Genomic DNA, 24,152 nt, shown 5'->3' with positions numbered 1-24,152 from the left:
CCATGTACGTACTCCTCAATTTTAGACCTCAACCAGCAAATGGGTTGGGCCCGATCCTTAGGCCCATCGAATGTATCCTATCCTAAGGGTGCTGAACGTGGACCCAGTCAGTAGGCGAGGTTTGGTTAATACACTGACCTGACCGACCAGTTGCCTTTCCAATGAAGAAGAAGCATTGTCTCACAGTGAGCTCTGATGGTCTGAACTGAATCCGAACTGAATCCGAACTGAATCCGAACTGAATCCGAACTGAATCTGAACTGAATCTGAATTGAATCTGAATTGTAGAGAGAGTAGTTGAAGAAGGAAGAATTCAAATGTTCAAGATCATAGCTATATATGTTCAAGTAGAACACTAATGGCACAGCAAAAAGTCTAATGGCACAGTCCACTAATCCCTTTTGGTCCTAGCTTTCTTGGCACCCATCTTTCGGTCTAGGTGTTATTTATTATGGTATCACCACAGTAAAAAAAACAGCCCCTGAACCACCCCAGCCACATAGTGCTCCACGATCTCCTCCTTGATCTCCTCCATGATCAGCCCCATAATGATGCCACCATTAGATCACGTGATCATGACTGTCTACCATGAGATCACGTGATCATGATTATCCATAATAATTTAGATCACATGATCATAGCTGTCTGCCATTAAGTCACGTGATTATAACCACCCATAATAATTTAGATCACGTGATCATAATTGTCTACCATTAAATCACATGATAGGGTTAATCAAGCCTTGGCACCCACAATGAAATCTCTGCATGCTAATTATCGTCCATTAATTTCAATCTCCTACATTAAAACCTTCATTTCTTCACTATTTTTTGCATAAAATATAGCAAAAAATGAAGCATATAGAGTGGGGAAAATGCAGAAGAAGGATCAAAATCTAGGAAAACCTGGGTATATATAGCCTATTAAAACCATCTGAACATGGTCTTATTTACTGGCAAACAATGCAAACAATGCAAATAAACTAGCAAATAGCAATCATGATCACATGATCTAACGGCGGCATTATTATGGGGCCGATCATGGAGCTGATCGTGGCTGGGGTGATTCAGGGGCTGTTTTTTTTACTGTGGTGATACCATAATAAATAACACCTAGACCGAAAGATGGGTGCCAAGAAGGCTAGGACTAAAGGGGTTTAGTGAACTGTGCCATTAGACTTTTTGCTGTGCCATTAGTGTTCTACATGTTCAATACAATACACTACTACGGAGTAGACAAATTGAGATTAGCGTATATGGTTCAAAAAGGCGGTGATAAAAAAGGGTGGTGAGGTAATAACCAATCAGAGTTATGTGCCGGTAACACCACATCGTCTGCTTTGCATTCGGTTTGGTACGAAAGGCCATTGCACGAGTGGACCACATTTGAGCAAAATGCTAACGCCGAATTTCAACAGCATGCTTGGGAAAGGCATAACAGCACCATCACCATCCGGCCGGTGGGACAACTCGGGCCACATAACATAGCCAACGAACAGCTGGTTATCGGCGACGAGACCGGATTACAAGGCCGATTCAACCAGAATGTGAGCCACATTATGAGCGCAGTGTTTGGGTCCCAAAGCCTGAATCTTCGTTTTGGTGATATCAGAAGCACCAACAGCACCTACAGACGTATCCCGGACGTGGTTATCATGAATCAGGCACATAAAGTTAAAGTTGTGGTGAGTTGAAGATCCAATGGGTCGACCAACACAACCTAAATGACGACCCGTTGCGAAACTATAAAACGGAGCAGCTGTTCAGGAGACAGATTGGCTAATTAGCAAGATACATGCAAGCCCTGGGGCCACGATACGGGTTCTATTCGACGTACAACCATTCGACGTACAACCAGCATGTCTTTGTCTTTCTCAAGGAAGAGCTTGTTGCCGGTCACTGGTCATTACGGTACTCGCCGATTATTTCAGTCAGTTCAGTCAGTTCAGTCAGTTCAGTCAGTTCAGGTCAGTTCAGTCAGTTCAGATTCAGTTCAGATTCAGTTCAGATTCAGTTCAGATTCAGTTCAGATTCAGTTCAGATTCAGTTCAGATTCAGTTCAGATTCAGTTCAGATTCAGTTCAGATTCAGTTCAGATTCAGTTCAGATTCAGTTCAGATTCAGTTCAGATTCAGTTCAGATTCAGTTCAGATTCAGTTCAGATTCAGTTCAGATTCAGTTCAGATTCAGTTCAGATTCAGTTCAGATTCAGTTCACTTTAGAAGTCCCTATACCCATCTTAGAAGGGATCAATTTTATATTGTAGGTATTCAGACATCTTTAAGCATCTATAACATTAGTGGATCTAAATTACTGCTGGCAATATGAACCAATGACAGAGTTACGTGCCGGTGGTACTCTCCTTTATCGTCAATGAAGTAATTAGAAAGAGGGAAAATCGAAAAGGAGGAAAGGTCTACCACGCCGGGGGAAATTGTCACCCTACCTTCCCCCGGGATCAACAGCCTACTGGTTCCCCATTCACATTGTTGGACTGAAGTGAATTTCTCCCGAACATCACCTCACCTTCCCCCTCAACTCGTCAACTCTGAGCCACAAAGGCCAAAACTAGCGGTCCTCGTGTACGTGTTCCATTCCTCACTCTCGCATTAGCCTACGCAATGCAGCAATATTCAAAATATGACCATGATGCCTATGGTAAATTGCGACATATACTGATCTCTCTGGAACCTCTAGTTGTTTTGCGCATTCTGCCAGGAATGGGACCACACTAGCCCAACCTGTGAATGGGTCGCGGCGCTAGGAGCCATGATGACCGCGGCGGTTCGCCCCCTCCAAAGCCCAAGGGCCAGGTTTGTGAGACGAGACTCATACGATGGGAGAAGAACCATGTTAATCAAAGCTTAGCAGAAGCCGTATCGGGGAAAACGGACTGGAAAGGCCGTGAAAGGTATGTCAGAAGACTATCTATCATGACATTATGCAACAAGCTAACAGTCAATTAGCCAAAGAAAAGCGCAAAGCCGCTGCTCGTGGTATGTTTTCATCGCTGGTGATGTAAAGTCGCATACGGACCACTTTCTAACTATATTTTTCCAGCCAATCTGGCCCCTTCGCTTGGCGAGCGGGCCCGGGCTTATTTATGGGCTTTGCGGAGGTCTACTCCTCATTACTAGACCCCAGTGGGACCCTGATCGGTCCTGTAATGGTATAACTATAGACTCAATGCGATCTCTTGCACGGGACAGGCTGGGTCTCACAATGTGCTAGTGCCCCGTTCTATTGTTTCTACGCCGACGGTGAATTTTAGCATCTTTGTATCGAAACTGATATCATTCCCATCCTTGCTATAAATGTCACTGTACGTAATATATTTCCTCTGCCGAGTGGGGCTTTCCTTCTTAGCTGCCGCCGCTTTCACGAGGGCGCTGAGAGCCAGGCCTCACTTAGTAAACCTCAGTCCGGGCTCACACCCAGTGAATGCTCACTGATTACTTAGACTGATCGGAGACACCTATTGAGCACTTAGTCCACGCTCAGTCTATACCTAAAGGAGTATGACCAGAACCCCTCATTAGGAACAAGGAGAGACCAAGCAATGTCAGTTGAATCGGTTTTTTGGCAATGTGAATAAATCTAGAAAGGCTTGGCTCGGCTTGGCTCGGCAAGACCAATAAGGCGAAGGCTAAATCTCGACACTGATGATGAAATTGATCAGATAATGAATTCTCAACTAGCCAGCTACCGAAATCAATCCTCCCCACTGTAACAGCAAGTTTTCTAGCCAAGTGATTGCTACACCGGAGGGAAATCACAGTTTCCATGCCGTAAGTTCGTCTAGATCCTTTGGGTTGGAAGGGGGAATGGCAAGACCCCAGAGTTCCCAGATAAGCTGCATGGGGCCCCGGTCCGCCTCTGTACGGGGATTTTGTTCGTGGCGAAGCGAGCGGATTCTCTTCAGCCAGCCCGCATCCATCACCTTTCTGAAATCGACGAACCACCTATCCACATAGTTAGCAAGTAGCTCTGTGTCAGCATTGAAGGGACATACAGCCATACAGCTTCGAAGAGACAGGATCCCACACAAGACGGTCGGCCCAGGTTTCGTAGATTGACCAATCAAACTTCGTCAGCGTAGGGTAATCTTTGTCGAACTCATCGCGAATCTTATCTCGTTCCGCACGCTCGAACTCTCGAAAGAACGTATGTAATGGATACCCAGGGACAGGTGCTCCTTGATCATCGGCAAGTCGAATTCCAGGTACGTGCTCGAACACCATGTAGACTATGTGACCACCTGGAACGACGTCATCATCGCCTTGGAGTTCCTCCTTAATCCCGAGGAGGGCAGGTGCCATAGTGGCATGTTCCTGGTGGAGGCACTTTAGGGCGTTGACTTCAAGATGTGGACAGGGAGCGGCTTGGCGACGTCGAACTTCACGAGGTTCAAATTCGGTAGATGGATGTGGAACCTGCATGTATACTCGCATGTATGCCGTTGGACCATTGTCCTGCTGAACGTGGAATGTTACCTCGGCTGTTGATGGACCAGACTCGAGATCCTGATCCCATTCCTCTTGCTGGTGGTTGTTCTGGGACTGTTTCTCTCGGATTGACCATGCGCTGATTGTTGGCTTTTCAAAGAGGACTGTTGAGCCCGGACCGAATTTGGCGCGGGGAAACCAGCCTATTGATGGAAGATGAATACAAGCACGAGGCGGGAGAGTTTGAGGAGAGAAGATGATGAAGAGTGACTGAGGAGATATAAGTAGAGTGGTGGAGTGGGAGTACGACGGTGTATAGTTGACTCTCAATGCCGAGAGTCTGGATTTAATGCCTGAATGCCTTGTTTTGGCCTGACAGAAGAATAGAAATACATATGAATTACTCTTACAGATCCCTTAAAACACTGGTTCCGCTAGCCTAGGTACAGTGACTCTCTACCCTATAACTAAAGATTCACCCCCTAGACTGATGATTTGGTCCTGCATGTACCCAGGACCTTGTGTCCGATATGGACGAGCTGAGTCTGTTCTGAGTCTATGAAGGAGCCGTCGAGTAGACAATTTCCCTATATATGGACTAGTCATCTAGAAGCCCGAAGAGGGGAGAATATATCTAGAAAAGGCATGTAAACTGAAGTCTAGGAAAAGGACATGACAAGGCTGCATAAATGGCCGACTTTACTTGTGGAAATCTCAATTGTAAACGTATTACCCCTAGAATTTATATATATATCTACGATAGAATGACGTGAGCAGCATCCCCAACCCGCTCTAAATGTTTCACGTCCAATCCCTTGGTTATTTCAACATCACCGTCCATAGGAGCTGCCTGAGGATAAAATTCAATCTTGCCACCATCTTGAATAACGTTTGTTCGGTCCAGGAGAAGACGGGCTCGAGCATAGGGATCAAGTTTCCAGTAGTTGACGCGGAGTCGCTCGGCTAGATAAGCCCTTTCGCTTTCGCTGGAATGGAGCGTCGTCGCGTCCCCTGATTTAGTCGCATTGATCCACCCAGATGTAGCACCCAAGAACTCTTCGCCAATAGCTTGTCGCTCCCGTTTCAGTGCATCCCGTATCGTAGTATTATCCATCTTGGAGTTTTCTGTAGGACTGGGCTCAATGTATCTATATGACCATTTCTCGTCGCCGCCCATCTCTTCCACGATCTGATCACGGGGGATGAACCTCTCGAGGTCGGCAACACTATTTGTGAACTCAACCTTGGCTGCAATTTCGGGATCCATCAAGCCTCGAATGAGTCGCCAAATCCCTAGAATATGGAAATGGTGAGTTCCAATAGACCAAGAAGAGAGATAGGCCCGATATGGTATCTTTGGCCTTGATCAAAATGAATCACTGACCTGAGAAAGCCCGCGGGGCATTATGAATAAGCATAACTCCCAAACATTCTGGATAGTTAACTTCGAAACATCTGAGAATAAATTTGACAGGTGGATATTCCTGCCTCCAAAGAAAAGTGTTAGCTATGTAAAGGTGAAAGAACGACGACAATACTGCGTGGACCTGAAAACAGTGACTCACCATATTGGACAGTCCAAAGCCGGTCATATCAAATAACACAGCCTAACCTAGAGTCAGTGACACCCGTTTCACCTCGCTGTCAAAAACAACATACATACTGCAGTCTCAACCGGAGGAGCCATTGTAAGCCGGACCGATTCAATCAGATGGACAATATGTCTCTCCAAAGATTCTTCACTTTGAGCCCCAGGCTTGTGTAAGCGGACTCTCACCACCACGATTGGGCGACAAGCCCTATCAATACCATGCACATAACTCTTTCCCATGCGCATTTGAGACATGAAGTCATTTCCGGCCTTCCGTTCACTTATGCTGGATTTGTTTTGCGTCTGCTTAAGGGCATGTAACTCCCCCTTTGCCATCACATCTTCGTCTACATGCATTTCCTTTAATCGCCAAACGACTGCTTCCATCATCATTGCAAATGACTTGGGAACATCCCATTTGCGAGCGCGGAGGAAGCGTAAAAGCACGGCATCGGGGTGGTCGTGTTTGAGAGTGTTAAGTAACCCCGTACGAAGCTCGGTGGGTGTGATCTCCGAGAGGGCCTTCTTGATTGCGTTGGATTCAGCCACACCAGCCCCTATTTCTCCTAGGTATTTCATGATGTTTTGGTGATAAGATTCATTCAGGGTTGGCATGGGGTTTTCGGAGACGTTGCTCTGTGTACGGCCAAGAAGCGACAACCGTCTGTGGGGTTGGGTTGGACTCCAAGGCTCCTCGACGGAGCCATTGATAGGTTCTTTTGGTGGGGATATTTGCCCTGCCTTGAGTAGGACTGACCAAAGACTTTGTAACTTGACTTCCTGATCCTTGTTGAGGTTGCCCAAGAAGCCGGGGTTGGGGCCATCGGCAGCCATGTTTCTTGGGGGTGACCTGTAATAGATGAATCGAAGTTGAGATTGACGGAAGAGTTTAAACTGCGGAGCATGATGTGGTGTTTACAAACATCCTAAAAGACAAAAAGCGCATTGATGGTGGAAGTGATAAATCTAGTCAAACTAGCCCATATAAAGAAGATGATCACCGGAAATCCACATGAAACCCCTCATACCCCAGACTCTGCCTCGGTCCCTAGAAACCGGGGGATGGGGCCTATTCGCTCATTCCTTCTAGTGCTGTTCAATCAAAGATTCACAGTGCAGTTATAGTGATTACTGCAATGCCATTTACCAGATAGCCCATCAGTTCCCCCTATTCCCCCTATTCCCGGCAACATTCCGCAAGAGGGGGAAGCCGCCTTAAGATGGGATTTGGAGTCTCGCCAGGGAATTCGAAAAAAAAAAAAAAAATAGAATAAAAAAGAAGTGTAATTCCGTACAATATTAAAATAACAATGTTCTAGTTACCTCACATAAACCGGCCCCTCTCAATGTATAATGGGCGGGGAGATGGGGGTTGACTATTGTTGGGTGCCTGACCCTGTCTGAGGCAACTAACCCCACATGAGACATGTAACTAGTAACTAACGTATTTCACTACCGAGCTGGCCACCCGGAACACCATAGTTAAGGCGATAAATTACAGTGCTATATCCCAACAATAGGTGATTATATGTATTTCATATTAAAGGGCTATGTTCAAGGTGTATGGTATAGCTATTCGACAGGTTTAAGGAAATTTTTATAATGGGGTATTCAAGACATATATATCTACAGCGAAAATAATTAAATTATAGCGTAATTTATGGTATTATCATTATCCGACTTTTTGTTTCGATTGAAACTTCTAGAGATAGTAAGAAATGCTTATCAATATTTACACATAATTAATTATTCAAATTGAGGTTATGGTTGTTACGATATAAGCTTATCAAAAACAGCATTTCACTATGGTGTTCCGGGGTGGCCAGCTCGGTAGTGAAATACGTTAGATAGTTACCTAACTAGGTAACTGGCTTCTCCCTCTCCCTCTTTTCCTCCCTTCCCTCTCCGTCCTGGAAAGTAGATGAAGCCACAATGTGTTGTATTGTTATGGAGGAAAGGGAGAGTACTAGACTAATACTTATGTAACTAGTTATGGAAGGGTACAAATATGACCATGTATCAACACCATTAATGGAATATGATCTTCATTCTGATAACGATGTCACGATGTGTCACAACCTCGAATAAAATCACTTTTAAAGATTGTGACCCGGTCGCAAGTACTCCGTACTAAGCAGGATAGCAACTTGCGAAGAGATCGGCATTTCATGTTTCCTCCAATAATGTTCCTACGAATCCTACCTATGCTTGGGTAACCCAGTCTTTTCATGTCAACTGTACTCCGTACATCCATAGATATTCCATTCCAATTATACGCGTTTTCCGTTTGTCATCAAGAGATAGGGAATGCGTCGTCCCCGTTGCTTATCAGCCAAGAAAACTGCCAAGACAGCCATGTTGTTTAAAGCTTGGATTTGTTATCTTTTGTGTCATGCTTATCGATATAGAACTATGGAGGTAGTGGCATATGGTATATACAACACACCCCCCGGGACATATCTCTTAAATAGACTAGATATCGTTATATTGGAATCATTACCATCATTTATGCCCGTAACCATGCCTACCGACTTCGAATCAAGTCACCTCCCTTCAAAACAAGATGTACCAGTCACTATCGCGAGTGTCGACATTGATCCTCGAGCAGAGCGAGCATTAGTATGGAAGTTTGATCTTCGGCTTCTTCCTGTATTGGCCATCATGTATCTCTTCAACAGCCTGGACAAATCCAATTTAGGAAATGCGAAGACAGCTGGACTTGAAGGTACGCCGTCACTAGGATTGATGACTGAGGAATACCGCATTGATATGAATGACAATCACAGAAACACTCTCCCTGAAGGGGAATCAATATAATCTTCTTCTTAGCATCTTTTTTGTCCCTTACGTTTTGACTGCACCTTTTCTCGGTCTTTTGGGAAAGAAATATGGACCAAATATTGTGCTACCCTGCATGATGCTTGCCTTTGGTGTTTGCACGATTCTTGTGGTCGCAGTTTACAACTTTAGCGGTCTCTTCGCTATTAGGTGGTTTCTGGGTATGGCAGAGAGCGCGTTTTTTCCGCTGGTGATCTATTACCAAACGACGTAAGCCCATCCTTTCAAACTTTTGGAATTGCATCATCTTTAATTCAAACCTAGGTTCTATCGTCGGGGTGAGTTGGCTCGCCGACTCGCTATTTTCTACGCGGCTCAAACCATCGCCTCTGCCTTCTCTGGATTGCTGGCATTTGGAATTTTCCGTATCCACACGGGACCATTGGCGCCTTGGAGGTATCTCTTTTTGATCGAAGGTGCTGGGACTATTTTCTTCGCAATCTTCGCACTGTGGTATCTACCCCGGTCGGCCTCAGAGGCAACCTTTCTGACACCCGAAGAGAAAGAACTCGCATACCTTCGTTTGCAAATTGACAGTTCTTCTGTGGTCAATGAAAAGCTCGACATCCGCGATGCGTTCAAAGTGTTTAAACACGGAACTAGTTGGGTTATCTTGGGGATTCAAGTTTGCCTGGGTGTTCCCCTGCAAGCTGTTCAGCTATTCCTTCCAGTGATAATCCAGCGCCTTGGATATAGTACGGTGAAAACCAACCTATTCACCGTGGCTCCCAACATCTCAGGCGCTGTAGTTCTCCTCATCCTGGCATTCAGTAGTGACTGGACGAGATGGAGATTCCCATTCATTGCACTCGGCTTTTTGTTCACCTTCGTGGGGTTCGTGATCTATGCGACTATCGATGTTGAGCATGATATAAATGTAGCTTATTTTGCTTCATTTCTGATGACTTGGTTGGTTCGCCCCCCTTTATTCACGAGATAGATGCTGACCAGTTTAAATAGGGGAACCTCTGCGCCTTCCGTTCTTCTCGACACTTGGTATAACAACAACACTGCTAACGAAGGGCGTCGTGTGGTATTGACGAGTATTGCAGTCCCATTGGCGAACTTGATGGGGGTTGTCAGTTCGAACATCTTTCGAAAGCAAGATGCACCCAAATATCTTCCTGCCTTAATTACCACGGCCTCATTTGGAGGGGTTGGTATTGTCTTAACACTCTGTCTTGGGCTTTGGATGATGGCGGATAATAAGAAAAGGGACCGATTGCAAGGTGTTCACATTAAGGCAAGGGATATCCCTACAGAATATCTCAAGGATGGGCCTGCCTGCGATGACTTCCGCTGGTTTTATTAAGAGATTCTTCAATCGATATATACATTTAATTTCGGAGGCAGGATTTGTCTCCCGTTCTGGCGGTCAAGATTATGCAAGTAGCCAACTAGCCGTAACCAATGGCGCTTTAGGTAAAGAACCATTCTATGTTCGATCAAGATCTACATCCGGTTGGAGCCGCCCCAACAGAGTCAGGATATACTGGTGTCTGCGCTGCCGACTCACACTTGCAGTAGTTGGTCTCCAAGGGAATATCTGAACACACACTTGCCGGCGCCGTTGCGCAGTAAGTGTTGGTCGAGACTGAGGTTGTCATGCCCGCTGGACAGGAGCTTGAAGGCATGCAGAACGTGTCGACGGTGGATGCGCCTGGGAGAATGGTCATGCTATACCATTGGTCCCTGGTACAGGAGCAGGAAACGGCTTTAGAAACATCAGACATATCAGCTTCATTGTCTATGTACTGGGAAAATCGAACAAGGAAAATGAACCGGAAGGGACTTACCACTGATAATAGTCGACTGTCCCCCCGCTAAGGTGCCTTCATACAAAGTCGAGGTTGTCCAAGGAATTGCCCCATGTGAGCACTCAGTCGTGATCCAGGACGCATCAACAGGGAAACAGGTCGACTGCTCCATGCAATGACCTGGGTGCCAAACCGAGGGGAAGTACCCCTCCGAGCACTGGATGGGGGCTCCGGTCTAGCGCAGTACGATGTAGGAGTTCCCATCGTACAATCTGTCGTATAGACAGCGGTCTGGCCGTCCGAGCAGCTTAGCGACGCAGCCTTGGTAATCGTCGCCGGAATTGCGGTTGTTGTACCCGCGGCAGTCTGCTGGGGGAATGCCACGACAACAGAGAATAAGAAAGAAAACAGAGTAATAACTCGGATAAAATCCATTTTGACAGTATTTGAGCAAGAGCGAAAGAAGCTGTCAGGGGTTGTGAATACTGTAAGTACTAAGAAGACTAAGAAGTGCTGTTGTGATCTCAAGAACCCGAGTCCAGGGCCAAACTTAGGTTTTATACCACAGCAGGTCTCACTACAGCTGGAAGTCGTCCCACGTACTTCCGTAGAACAATCAAATTTCGAAAACCATTCTGTTTCCCACATACGTGTGCCCAGTCTTAGTGGGGCGATTCAATGTTTCTGATAGCTCGAAAGAGAGACAAAGGGCTCAGCTCATAACGTTACCTAGGTAACTCTCCGCATGTAACCTTGCAACCGTCTGATAAATAGGATCATTGGACGCCCTATTTTTTAGTTTTTTATATTTTATCTCTAAAAAAAAACAAGAATGAACACGCAAATGTGTAAAAATAGTGCGCCCGTGGCGGGGTCGGGCAGCCCACTCTTCGTATTCGAATGTTGACTTGGATAATATTATTTGTGAGGCTAACACTTCGAATGCTCGATTTAATAGCTGATTCCAATCTACCGTCTCTACTGTACTGCTGCTACCTAGATCTCATTTTCCTGTCCTAGACTCCCAGATATGGTCCTGTTAACCGTAGGGTGTATTCACGTCCTATCAATCTTGGGATTAGTTGGTTATATATTGCACACTCTATAGACAACATACAGTTTTGCGGCCTACATGGCTAATATAAGCTGATCGATTTGGGTAGGGAAGATGGTGAGACATTTCCCGAAAAGCAGATTGGGGGTGAAACATTCTCCAATGTTTCACTATCGGGAATCAGATCTATGTAAGACCGTCAGGTAGGAGCTTGGGGAAACTTTGGATAAATGGAGAGTTAGGGAAATAAGGGCAAAGGTATGCCATTGTCTATTCAACTGAGATGTAGTGTCATGTCATGCACTATATATATCGGAGCCTGGTCTATCTGAGCGTAATGCTCAGATATAATGGTATTTTGGCCTAGTTTGTAACTCGCCAGCCCAGGGGCAGGTTGTAATATGTAGCCTACAAAGATGATGTCGTTGTAGGGAAAATAATAAAAGAGTTTATAACCCTGGGAAAATCCAAATAATTCTAAGAAATGACATTCAACTAATTAAATGAGCCTATATGATAGGAAGACCAAAATCCAACTATCACATATTCCCTTTGCCCAACACAAACATCGTCTAACAGTATTCTAGGAGCCTCTGATAGCGCCCCCACAGCAGCAGCAAGCTTCCCTGCAAGCCATCTCGCCGACGGCTTATCCACCAGAGCAGTAGAGACGACAACCTGGACCTCCAACTGGTCCTGACCAGAAACACACCAGAAAGCCAGCTGGACCGCAAGTGAGTGTTCATCACCTTTCGAAACGATAAAGAAGTCACCCCGTCTAGCGCTAGCGGTGGCCGGTGCGTATCGGTTCTTAAGTAATGCCATAGGCCAGTCAATGCATTAGGTCAAGATATTTTCGACTAAGATCTAAGACGTGAAATTCTCGTGGGAAACCATAGAATCTACTAGGTCTTGCAAGCCCCACCGATCTCGGGCTCGCTCTCAGGGACATTATCATATGTTGAACTGTGGTGTTCTGAACTATGGCGTTCCGTGTCATGGTATCCCCAGCCGTGGCCATGTTTCCGCCCATGACCCCTGGCGATTCCGGTAGGAGTGCCGCTCGGGATGGTAGTATAAATAGTACTGGCAGCCAGAAGTTCACTGTCTGGTCCACCTGCGGTAACATCCACAATGCCACTGGCCGCGGAGCTAGTAACAGACGTTGCGATTTCGATCACAGAACTTCTCGATGTGTTCCCAGATCCGCCTCTGATGGCGGCGACGCTTCCACTTATATCCTCGGCTGCGGGTTCGGTAGTCTGACTTGTATGTTCGATTGTAGTTGCACTTGACGCGGCTTCAGTAGTCTGGCTACTAGCAGCCGTGATTGGTGAGGAATCCGTTGTACCATCGAGGCTTACGCAAGCAATGCTCATCTTTTTGCCACTCGCAGAGGACGAGTCATCAATGGACTGCGAGAGATCCCAAGTCATGTCAACATAGGGCCAGCAGATTCTACCATTTGACATAGTCACCATATCACCGGCAACGTAAACATCGTCAGCGCTGAAGGCTTCACCAACCTTGGAGCCGGTGGAGTCAACCTGCTGGAAGTAAGTTCCAGCAAAGATACCACGGCATCCCATGGCAATGAAGTCACAAGTCGGGTTCGAGATCTCCTCCCAGGTAACGAGGGCATTGCTATTTCCAAAGGTGGCAGCGTGAGCATTTGAGCAATCGTTCGATCCAGATGTCACCCAGTTGACCTGGCTATCTCCATCGTCGGTGCCGACCTCAGACGTGGCCTGGGTGCCAACCTTGGTATACTTATCAGAGAAAATCGAAATAGCAACATTGCGACCGTTCGTGCGGTTCTGCACGTTTGTGTAGCCAGTTCCCATCCAGGCGTTCTCTGTCACATGAATCGCGCCACGGGAAACCCAGGCGAAGATATACTTAGTGGTATCGGCAAACCGAGCCAACGCACTGTAGCTACCAGACATACCACCCATAGGCTCACCAGACGCGCCATTTGTAGTGTTCTCGTTGGAAATTTTGACTCCGTCGGTGGACATCCCTTGTGTCTTGGTGTTCAACCAGATCGCGCCCTGATCTTCGGCGCAAATACCGGCGAAGGGGGCGTCGTCGGCTGCTTCGAATGCAATGCCGGTGTTGTGGCTGCAACCCCATGCACTGCTAGCTCCAGAGATGATTTCCAATTTCCCGCTTGCCGAGACGTACTCCACGCTATCACCGAAATGGCCCGATGCGTCACCGGAGTAATCAGTCACGACAAAGTATGCGCCGTAGAGCTCCGCACTCTCGGAGTATACCAGGTCGCCGTTCATGTCGGGAGAGGCAGAAAGTCCTTCGGACTCGTGGACGCCAGGTCCACCCAGCCAGGTCTTCCATGTCTGTTTCCCTAAAGTGTAGCGGTAGAGCACGGGAACAGGGGTATCGTTCGGTGGTGCATTGGTGGTGCCAGAGGGCATGGCCTCGCTCGTCAGAAGGGCAAACCCATCATTGTGAGCCACAAGACCTCCAGCTATACCATGAATTAGTGGTCCCTCTTTTTCATTGCCTATGGGCAATCGGGCAACACACCTTCTTTTCCGCCAGAGACGGTCACAGTTGTACCAGTAGCAGCGAAGGTGGTAGGATCCAGCTGCTGCACATGAACATCCGTGGCACTGGAGTCAAGATAGGCAATATACAATGATTTCCCATTGGGCGACACCGAAAAGGGAGTACGACGGTGGTGGGGATATCCAGTCCAGTATGCCGCCTTGACTGGGTTAAAGGAGTAGTCGAGTGCCAGCACATCGACATGAGTCTTGAGGTTAGACTGAGAAATAGCAGCGCTGGCGCCCAGCGCCGCAGAAAGCAAAGAAAGAATGAAAGTCCCACGCATGTTGGGGTGTTCGGTGTTACTGTCTGTCTGCCATGTTTGATGACGGATTGGCGCTCTTTAATACCCCATTTCTTCGGGGAACTTCTTGGAGCCCAATTCAAACTGAGAAATCAGGAGTGTCAACCTTATGCCAAGGGTGGTGAAAGTGGATAGTCTAGCAACCCCCTTGTCTGGTTTATAGTAGTTCCGAACGGGAATGGGGTCCCCATCCGGGGAGACAGTGTTTCAGCCTCGTTATTCTGAACTGCCTGAAACGTCACCTCTTTAATTTCTCATTAAGCCGGACCATCCCATCTCTTAGTACACAATTGAGTCTTAGTGCACGGCCTGTACCATTAGTCCGGGCCAATCTGCTGTAGCTTTGAGTTTGAACAACTTTGCTGAAGACTGAGCTTTTGCTGCCGTGACAACTCATTGACCCGTATTCATGCAATTGGATCGCAATCTGATTCATGTAATTTGCATGCCTGGACCACCTAGGCAGCTCCTAAGAGGTGTTTGTAACCCATGATACAACCTTGGAAGGCCTCTCCGCAGTTGAGTTCCTGAAGGCTGGACCTTCGGATCTCTCGGGAGGCCCCGGGGTTTATTCCGGCTGACTTAGCAATCTTGAGTCGGCCCCACCTGCCTGCCAAGGTCAGGTCAGGTGACACTGGATTAGTCATCCATTATTCAGATGCCTTATTCATACTTTTAGGTAATAAAACCCTAAGCTATAGCGTGATTCACCCATAAACAATCAACAATCCCTCGATGCTGTACCAAAATAACTCAACTGTAATGTAAAAAAAAAGTACTATACATCATAAAGTTAGGATGGCTTTTTGAATGTATTAATTCTATGTTTTTAGTTCATCGAACACTATCCGCGTTAATTGGATTTTCCTTTTGATACTATATATATATACACCAAAGTTACTTCAACCTCTCCAAAGCTCTGCAGCTCAAAATACCTCCCCCAAGCCTCATTAACACTTGGTGAGTCCCCCGTTCCAGAAAATTGCCCTCATACAACACTAGGATAGGGTTAAGCTCTACCGTTACAAAGTGGAATGTTGTTTTCTCAACATAAAATACAATCGGCCTTCTGCATGGTGCTTATCCGATGGGCAACGGCGACCATGGAGAACAAGGAATGGTAATGTCAGATGAACATATCAAAACCGATGACCTTCTGTCGGTCCTATGAATTGACTTAAGCCCAATATGACTATCAGTACAAGTATACTCACGTACACAACAAGCAACAGGCGTCAGCTTGTCTATTCCACGATTTGGCGCTTCCGAATGGAATTCATAGCCTTCTTGCTCGCCGTAAACTCTTCAAAATACTCTCTACACCCCTGAAACTCAAGACTCCCGTCCTTTCTCGAGTAGCTGTCCCGTGGATGCCCGGACATGTCCAACGAGCCCTTACGCTCAACCTGCCCGGTCACGACTTTATATAGGAATGCGTCTACCTCGGCCAGGAAGTTGGCCGCGTCTATGCTGGGGGTGATGTGACTACATGATATCTTTGCGCGTTGTTCTGCTCTCGTCAGTTTCTTGTAGTTACGGTTTAGGTGAGTGGTCAAGCTTACCTGTCTCGGCATTGAATCGTCTGATGAGCTGCCTCATTTTGCCGATCGACTCGCTGTACCTGATGACGCTCTGTGTCTCAAATAAAAAGATGGGCGCGTGTTGATATATAGAGTCGCCGACGAATAGTATTCTCTCGTGTGAGTCCCATATGGCAACTTCGTCGGGCGTGTGGCCGGGTGTATGGTACACCGTCAGGCCAAGATCATGCCCAATGCTGTCAGTTACCTGCTGGCCGTCGCTGCACCAATTGGTGACTGTGTATTCCGGTGTTTTGATATTGAGTTTGTCACAGAGGGACGTGCTTGGTAGTCGGGTTGGGCTGAGATAGTCTTTGTCATAGTCGCTGGCCCAGATGGTACTGCCGTCCGTCTCGACAAACTGCTCGATGCCACCTTACGGTGTTAACAAGAATAAATATTTTTGGAAGAATCCAACCGCCCAGTACTTTAATATCATGATACTCACTAATATGATCAAAGTGGCAATGTGTGCAAATAACAAGATACTCTCTCTCTCTACCAGAGTTGAGAGGAGCTTCGCCATTCTCTTTCACGGGAACTGTCTCGAGGAAACTACGCAGCGACCTGAGCTCGACGCTGGGATCACGCGCCGCCCCACCGCACCCAGTGTCCATCAGCACAAAGACAGATCGGTACACCTTGGCGTATATTATAGGCATCTCGAGGAACTTGTCGTCCTCGACGATCTGGAACGTGGTGCCATTGAGCCTGCTAGCTGTGAAACATGTCGAGCCGGGTTTGGCAGGCTCGGGCGTCGGGCTGGCCGCTTTTCTGGGACTCATATCGATACACATTTCAAAAAGAGCAACAGAATTCTCGGAGCATTGGAAACTAAAGTGGAATAACTGTCTATGAGTTGTGCTTGGAAGCGCTGTGGATGGGTGGTAGAGGCAAGACCCCGCAGAACAGCAAGGTCATGGTGGAGAGCGGCAGCCGAAAGGGGCCAACTGAACGGCGGACCTGTCAATTACTGTATCCGGTTAGCTTTGCCTCTTTGGGTTTAGCGCCCAATACGTCTTTGTTGAGGACTTCCATGTAGATTGTAGCTAGCATTCTCTCTCTTCCTTTTTCTCTCCAGAGTCAATATCATTCCCTTCTGGGTTAACGCATTTCCTGCGCATGTCAGCCGATCGAGAACAGGGAGTTGTGGAAATGTTGTATTGATAGAAACTAAAGAACTGAAGAACTGGGGAGGAGAGAGAAGAGAGAGAGAAGAAGCGCAGAGAGAGAGAGAAGGAGACAAACATGCAGACACCCCTAGCCTGACAAACCAGGCAGCAATGCAAGTCACATAGCCCCAAGCTTCGACAGCGTAGCCTTCATATTCACTAACAAGTTATGAAGCCCTTGCTCGTTCGACTCCGAGCACCATTTTTCATCGAATTCATCATTTTGAAGTTCTGACGAATAAGGATTTTGACCTTTTTGGGCTTTATAGGACATACCTTTCGGCCCGTTCCGTAGACCTACTTTCGACGATCAACGAGATCATTGGCATTGTTAACAATAATGTTGGGTGCATGGGTGGCTGAGGGACATATCCCCGCATGGGACACCATCCGTAGGATCCTTTTTACTTTATTTTATATTTATTTATTTTATATATGTACCTTTTTTTCTGAGTGGACGCTTGCACCGCCTCATATACATTCGTGTCGGAGGTTCTTGATCAGACTGGAAGGTTGCACTCATGTGAGATCATCAATAGTGATATTTCCTGGAGCCGCCATTTTGATTTGATTTGAGGTGAATTATTGGAAACTGAGAGAGACTCATTTGATTTTGAAAGGACTGATTGATTGTGAAGCAACTGAGGGTTGATATGATTGATTCTTGTGCATAGCCTTATATGTTATATAGATCCATGGATCCATCCTACGTTATTTCGTCAATGCTTCCCAAATCGGTGTAAGTCGGAGCTCAGGATAGTCAGGCTGAGAGCCTTGTTGAAAGTGGTCCAACACGGCCCCCAACAGGGAATGTGTGTTCACCTTCCCAGAAATACCTCAAACATCGTAAAACGAACAAGCTTCTCCCGATCTGGGTATATCTGTCTAGCATTGAGAAACACGAACCTGTTTAGACACCGAGACCGCATGCAACATCAGCAGCAAACCATAACTACAGCACCGCATGGAGTAGAATGTGGTAGTATCAATGATCGCCATTTAAACCATCCCATTTGGGCAACCAGCCCCGCAAGCCTTAGCGGGCCGTAAGGTATGTGGGGCACTGGTGGAGCCCTGGTGGGTGCCCAGAATGTGGGTTAGTTAACTAACTAGTAAAGAGGGGAACGCTCTAGGCAGTATGCTCTAAGGCATACGGGTCGATTCAGCATTCGCAGTTCAGTCTCATACCCAACTTTGCATACAAAGGAACCTGGACGCGGTGCCCAAGGAGTCGATTCGGAGAGTTGTAGAGGTGTGTTCTATTCAATCTGTCTCTTCCTACTACTTGTATCCTCCGCTCCCTAAGATTACATAACAACATGCTTGGTAAATGACAGAACAGGTAAGGCCAGTGCGTAGTGGCAGGCAAGGCCCCCCCACTACACTAGTTAGTTAGTTAGTTCTACAAAACATGTATGTATGACCATGAGAGAATTGAACGTTCGAAAGTAAGGGGGAAGTAATCTATCAGGGCGCTATGCACACAATTCGATGACTACTTCTGTCCTCAAAATACATTCTTCAAGTCTCTGAACAAAATGCACCAAATGAGAATAAAACGCAAAAAATACCAACACAATTATAAACGCGCTTTGATAACTAGTTAACTAGTTAACTAGATAATCGGCTTATAAGCTGACATAAGATATATACCCTCGCGAGCCAAAGCCTAAGCCACTTAAGCTTCGTTGCTCTTGCGGTTCTCTTCCTTGAGGGCGGTTTGGTTCTCGCTCCCGCGCTCTATCGCAGTGACGCCCTCGGCGTCCACAATACGCTCCGCGGGTGCTGCTTTCGGCAGCGGCGCAAAATATACGGTGGTGTACATGATAGTGATGGCGATAATCTCCATAAGGCCATCCATGATAAGATAGATAGTATCGTTGCCACTAATGGAGATCCATAGTTCCGCTCCGGTAAAGTCACCGAGGGCGCTGTAAAGCAGACGGACAAACACAAATGGCGCAGCGAGTCCCACGATGACTAGGATGCGGGCTTCGGTTCCAAGCACAGCTCTCTTGGCAGGATAGCGTAGTACATCCTGGACTAACGCAAAGTAACCAACTAGCATCAGAGCGAAACCAGTAAGGAAGAGGGCCAATGCGGCCTGGTGAGACTGTTCAGGTGGATGTCGTTCGTAGATTCTGCTTCCTCTAGAGCCCTATCTGTGCCAACGACACCGAGAATCAGGCCCAGTAAGGCGAGTAGGGAGATACAAATGGCAGCCTTTCCGGGGAATATATTGGCCGTTTTGTTCCTATGCGTGTAGTGAATTAGCAGAATGTCCGCTACAGTGGCAACTCTCTGTGATAAATGTACTTACACTCGGCCGACAAGAGCAACACATACGAGCATGAGGGGCGCTAAGCCCGAAAGTTCACAGACGACGACGGATACAATTCGGCAGCGAATCGTTATCGAAGGTTTCGAAGTAACGCGTATAGCGTTTTATAGTGGATAATAAAAGGCTAGTAGTTCGGATAAATACTATTTCGGATAGCTATTACTACTTACTATATTTAACCCCTTCTTTTACTAGATATATATAGTATATTATCGATTGACCATTCCGATTAAAGCATTTTGAACGATTTAAACCATTTCTCTTTATACTTCTCTTATATATCAGTTATAGAGATAACCTTTACCGGTACTAACAGAGGTTCTAGTTCCTTCTCTTAACTAGGATTATATAGCTCCTACACGTCAAATTAAACGGCAATTGACTCGATATTAGCAAGCTATAAATCCTATATTGCAGTATCCTTTAGTATAACGCAAGAGGATAAACCCGCGGAGAGGTAATCGGCCATGATTTAACGATTCGATTGATTGTTAATGACTTTGTGGACAGATTTCCGATTTTTCTTCGATTCAGGGGTCGCTTCGTCGCTAGGTAGACGACTTCTCTTTTGTCGCTTTGACTACTGTCAGATGGAATACAGGCTATGTAGGAATGAATGTTAACCTCAAGGGATTAATATTGTAGACTCTGGAGAGAAAGAAAAGAAGAGAAGAAAAAAACTAGCTACTGTCTAACAATATCCTGAGTTCTGTGGGTCAGGATCACCTGCGGCCCCACATGGCCGTCACGTGACTCCAATACCCCCCTTTAGGACGAAGACTGTCACCATATCTCTTTGTCTCCACTAATAAAAACTCTCCATTTTGTTTTCTCATTTTTCACTATTTCCTATATAATGTAAATCTATATCTACCCGTAAACTTTAATATATAGATCAATTAAGACCTAGTATCTAGATAAACTTTATATATGCTTCTTTATTAAGCGCTTTTATAAACCCGTCGGCGACGTTACTCTTTATCTCGACGCGCTGTAGATCGATCTTCTTCTAGAAAATAGCGTCCTTAACGAAAAACCACTTTATATTAAGCCAACGTATACTGTTCTTATATAATTTCTTACTTATTAGTAACTAAGTATTAATATTATCTATTAAAATAACAATTAGATTGCCTACCTTAGGAAGATTAAGTGCCTTAGTAATCTTTAAAATCTATTAAGTATCCCTAGTAGGTCGATCTAGAGTATACTATTCCGTAGCTATCGACGATAGAGTTATAATACTCTATTTCTTCGAGTACTAAATAATAGGTACGCTACCGAAAAACTAAATAGTACCCTCTATCGATTTTAAATTATACTAATTACTATACGAAGTATCGGTATATATAAAGAACGAGGTATCGTCTACCCCTCTTAGCGTTATACTAAGATATATTATATTATTAAGATACCTATAGATAGTACGGACTATCTATAAATCGTTAATAGTCGGAGAAGTAGAACAATATTATAACTTTATAATACTAAATTTAATATTAGGCCTAGTTTTAACTACTAACTAGTTAAGTCTACCGACTAAAGACTTAAATAAAATATACCCCTCTTAATCTAGAAGAGCGTCGGGATCCTTATTACCGTTATCCTATTTATAGTTTAGAGAAAGCGGAATCGAAATCGGAGAATATACCTATATCTCTACTAAGCAAAGTGCCTTTAGATAGTATACCTACTATATTATCTAAATTATTCTCTTATTATAATTCCGGATAACGGTATTACTAAGAAAACGGGATAGTTCTCTTATATCCTTAATCTCGAACTAACCCTTTACCTACTAAAAAATCATCTCGACCTCTCCGTTAGTCGGAGCTATACTAATAAAATCATTAATATAAATAAAAAGAAACTACGTTAAACTATTATATATCTTAATATAGATATATAGATTATTATTAAGAGTATAAAATCTAATCTTAACTAGTCTTCTATTAAGTTCCTTATTCTATAGAGCTACCGAATTATAAAGACTAAATAATACTTACTATAACTAATAAACCTAACCTTTACTTCCGATATTAGGTTCGGAGTATTTAAAACCTACTAGTTAAATAATATAAACTATCTCCTAATCTTTATAAGAAGTATTAAGATACGTAGCTACTATATTAAACTAACGCTATTTATAACCTCTCTACGTAATAAGTATAAAGATAATCTTTATAAGAACGTTCTAAATAACTAAAGTATAGAAGATTAAATTCTTCTTTTTCTACTAGTAATTACTATAAACTACCTAGCACGCTTTAAAACTATAAATAAGGTTATCCTTCGTTACTTTAAGATTAAAAATCTATTAACTCGGTAGAGGCACTACCCCCGGCGGTTTATAAACGATATTAAAAGTCCTTTTTATATAAACGTCGTCAAACTAATCTTCTATCGCTACTTACTAGCGGTCTAAAAATCGAGAATTTATCGCCTTATTATAAGACTAGGGAATAATAATATCCTTAATATATAAAGGCTTACCGTTATAAATAAAAGGAGTACTCTATTTCGTAATAACTCTCGACTTTATAAGTCTCCCCCTACCTTAATTATTATTATTACCTAATCCTTTATTAATATTATTATTACCCTATAGAACGTCCGGCTTTATAACAATTCGCTTCGGTTATTTCGTCTATTTCGGTTTTGTTTTCGGAATCGATATAGTCTTAGTAAGTTCTATAGGAAAACCGTATCGTTCTAGTAATTATCTCGTCCGGCTCGACTATCGGGGAATAAAGTATTCTAGTAGAATAGAAGCTATCTCGGTAATAGAACTATCGGTAATTATTTTAACTAAGACCTCCCGTAATAATTCGACCTTAGAAACCGTCTCTATATATAGTTTAAAAATAGGCTTAGAAACCTAATAAGAACTAGGCTAAACTACTACCTACTCTTTCTCTAAAATAATAAGATTATAAACCTTCTATATAGAAACCTCCTATAGAGAAACCTCCTATAGAAAAATCTCCTATAAAGAAATCTCCTATAGAGAAACCTCCTATAGAGTATCTTCTCGGAATACTCTAGGTAAATACTAAGGAGAAGTAGGAATAGCCTATTATATAGGAACTTCTATATTACGAGTAGCTCGCTATATATACTATCCTTAATAAACAAAACTATTATATTTACTATCTTTACTATCTTTACCGTTATTCTCCTCGATCGACTAATAAATAACTAGAGACTCTAGAATAGCCTCTAAAACCGGAAATACTACTACCTATTTTCTAGGCTATAATAGGACTAGCGGAAGTAATAGTCTACCGTCTATATAATTAACTATATAATATCGAATTATCTTATAAACTTATAGTTAAAGAACTAGATATCGACGTATTAACTAAGGAACTAACTAATAAATTAGTTACTAAATAACCTACCTCTTTAGCGGTAGAAGGTAAGCCGGTTTAACTTACTTTTAGAAATTCGGTTATTAAAAAGAAGATTAATCTTCGATCTCTTATATTCTAGTTAACAGTTTTAGTATAGGTAGTATAGTCTATACTCTTCCTAATATATCTAGACCTATAGAAGCTTACTTCTATTAAATTATAGGTCTTAAAACCTAAATTGCTATCTCTAGCTATCTATTAGTAATAGAAACCTATAGAACTAGCTTTAGTCTAATTATAACCTTTAGATCTTCGTAAGGTTATTTACCTTTCTTAATTATAAAATCTAGAATATATAGACTACCCTCTTTATAAAGTGCCCCGGCGTTATTATCTAAATTAGGATCCTTAGATACCGGCTTTCTAGCTAAAATACCCCCCTTTAGATCGTTATCCGATTAAGAAGAGTTAAGATTAAGTTTATTAGGAAAAGTAACGTCCCATAAACAAATAATCTCCTTTAAAGTAGGATTCTATACCTTAAAGATATAACTATTCTTACCTTTATAACTAACTAGATATCCTCTAAATATATAAGTAGTTAATTTCTCTAATTAAATATATATCTCCCTTAGAATATAGATAAATACGATAGTACCCTATATACGAAGATATTTTAAATTAACCCTTATCTTATTAAGACTAAGGCCCTCCTACTAGGAGATAATCGGTATCTTCGTAGTCTTTAGATTAACTAAATAATTATAAATATAAATTACAGTATCTACTCGGTAAGGCTAAAGCTATTTAGAAAGCTTAGCGTCTATATTTATTATACGCTAAATCTAATTAATATAACTACCTATACGCTCTATAACGCTATTTAGTTTAGGTATATAGATAGGCGTGATTTTAAAAACTATATCTTCTTCCTCTACTTATATCTAGAACTTATAGAATTTAGTTCCTCTATTAATCCGCTAGAAAACTAGGTAACGTCTACGAAGAATCTTCTATCTCTTATAGAAAGGCTTAGGGTTTTAGGGTTTAGGGCTTAGGGTTAGGGTTAGGGTTAGGGTTAGGGTTAGGGTTAGGGTTAGGGTTTAGGGTTAGGGTTAGGGTTAGGGTTAGGGTTTAGGGTTAGGGTTAG

At 44.0% G+C, this 24,152-nt stretch overlaps 8 protein-coding genes across 8 annotated transcripts; 2 read left to right on the top strand and 6 right to left on the bottom strand.

Moving 5' to 3' along the window:
* Positions 1 to 2,746: 2,746 nt before the first annotated feature.
* N7516_009485 (uncharacterized protein) lies at positions 2,747 to 3,136 on the top strand (the record flags this gene model as incomplete). The annotated part of the gene is made up of 3 exons (XM_057222204.1): positions 2,747 to 2,910; positions 2,958 to 2,995; positions 3,060 to 3,136. The coding sequence occupies 3 exons, from the start codon at positions 2,747 to 2,749 to the stop codon at positions 3,134 to 3,136; spliced, it is 279 nt and encodes a 92-aa protein (XP_057069425.1).
* A 635-nt stretch (positions 3,137 to 3,771) lies between these two features.
* Positions 3,772 to 6,869, bottom strand: N7516_009484 (CRAL-TRIO domain-containing protein; the record flags this gene model as incomplete). Its single annotated transcript, XM_057222203.1, has 6 exons — positions 3,772 to 3,961; positions 4,020 to 4,714; positions 5,214 to 5,737; positions 5,829 to 5,928; positions 6,010 to 6,051; positions 6,108 to 6,869. The coding sequence occupies 6 exons, from the start codon at positions 6,867 to 6,869 to the stop codon at positions 3,772 to 3,774; spliced, it is 2,313 nt and encodes a 770-aa protein (XP_057069424.1).
* A 1,686-nt stretch (positions 6,870 to 8,555) lies between these two features.
* Positions 8,556 to 10,185, top strand: N7516_009483 (putative MFS transporter; the record flags this gene model as incomplete). Its single annotated transcript, XM_057222202.1, has 4 exons — positions 8,556 to 8,760; positions 8,822 to 9,083; positions 9,138 to 9,782; positions 9,834 to 10,185. 4 exons carry the CDS (start codon positions 8,556 to 8,558, stop codon positions 10,183 to 10,185), a joined length of 1,464 nt encoding a protein of 487 aa, XP_057069423.1.
* Positions 10,186 to 10,318: 133 nt separating this feature from the next.
* Positions 10,319 to 11,065, bottom strand: N7516_009482 (uncharacterized protein; the record flags this gene model as incomplete). The annotated part of the gene is made up of 2 exons (XM_057222201.1): positions 10,319 to 10,587; positions 10,714 to 11,065. The coding sequence occupies 2 exons, from the start codon at positions 11,063 to 11,065 to the stop codon at positions 10,319 to 10,321; spliced, it is 621 nt and encodes a 206-aa protein (XP_057069422.1).
* Positions 11,066 to 12,179: 1,114 nt separating this feature from the next.
* On the bottom strand, positions 12,180 to 12,509 carry N7516_009481 (uncharacterized protein; the record flags this gene model as incomplete). Its single annotated transcript, XM_057222200.1, has 1 exon — positions 12,180 to 12,509. The coding sequence occupies one exon, from the start codon at positions 12,507 to 12,509 to the stop codon at positions 12,180 to 12,182; it is 330 nt and encodes a 109-aa protein (XP_057069421.1).
* An 80-nt stretch (positions 12,510 to 12,589) lies between these two features.
* Positions 12,590 to 14,538, bottom strand: N7516_009480 (uncharacterized protein; the record flags this gene model as incomplete). The annotated part of the gene is made up of 2 exons (XM_057222199.1): positions 12,590 to 14,172; positions 14,232 to 14,538. The coding sequence occupies 2 exons, from the start codon at positions 14,536 to 14,538 to the stop codon at positions 12,590 to 12,592; spliced, it is 1,890 nt and encodes a 629-aa protein (XP_057069420.1).
* A 1,262-nt stretch (positions 14,539 to 15,800) lies between these two features.
* N7516_009479 (MBL fold metallo-hydrolase) lies at positions 15,801 to 16,921 on the bottom strand (the record flags this gene model as incomplete). The annotated part of the gene is made up of 3 exons (XM_057222198.1): positions 15,801 to 16,066; positions 16,119 to 16,511; positions 16,585 to 16,921. The coding sequence occupies 3 exons, from the start codon at positions 16,919 to 16,921 to the stop codon at positions 15,801 to 15,803; spliced, it is 996 nt and encodes a 331-aa protein (XP_057069419.1).
* A 2,065-nt stretch (positions 16,922 to 18,986) lies between these two features.
* Positions 18,987 to 19,660, bottom strand: N7516_009478 (uncharacterized protein; the record flags this gene model as incomplete). Its single annotated transcript, XM_057222197.1, has 3 exons — positions 18,987 to 19,421; positions 19,481 to 19,562; positions 19,629 to 19,660. 3 exons carry the CDS (start codon positions 19,658 to 19,660, stop codon positions 18,987 to 18,989), a joined length of 549 nt encoding a protein of 182 aa, XP_057069418.1.
* Between the last annotated feature and the right edge of the window lie 4,492 nt (positions 19,661 to 24,152).

This window comes from Penicillium verrucosum, assembly GCF_028828655.1.
Source record: "Penicillium verrucosum strain IBT 35672 chromosome Unknown utg000004l_segment0_segment0, whole genome shotgun sequence".
NCBI classification, from domain to species: Eukaryota; Fungi; Ascomycota; class Eurotiomycetes; order Eurotiales; family Aspergillaceae; genus Penicillium; species Penicillium verrucosum.
The sequence above is the reverse complement of the archived record's forward strand: the minus strand, read 5'-3'. Positions and strand labels throughout refer to the sequence as shown.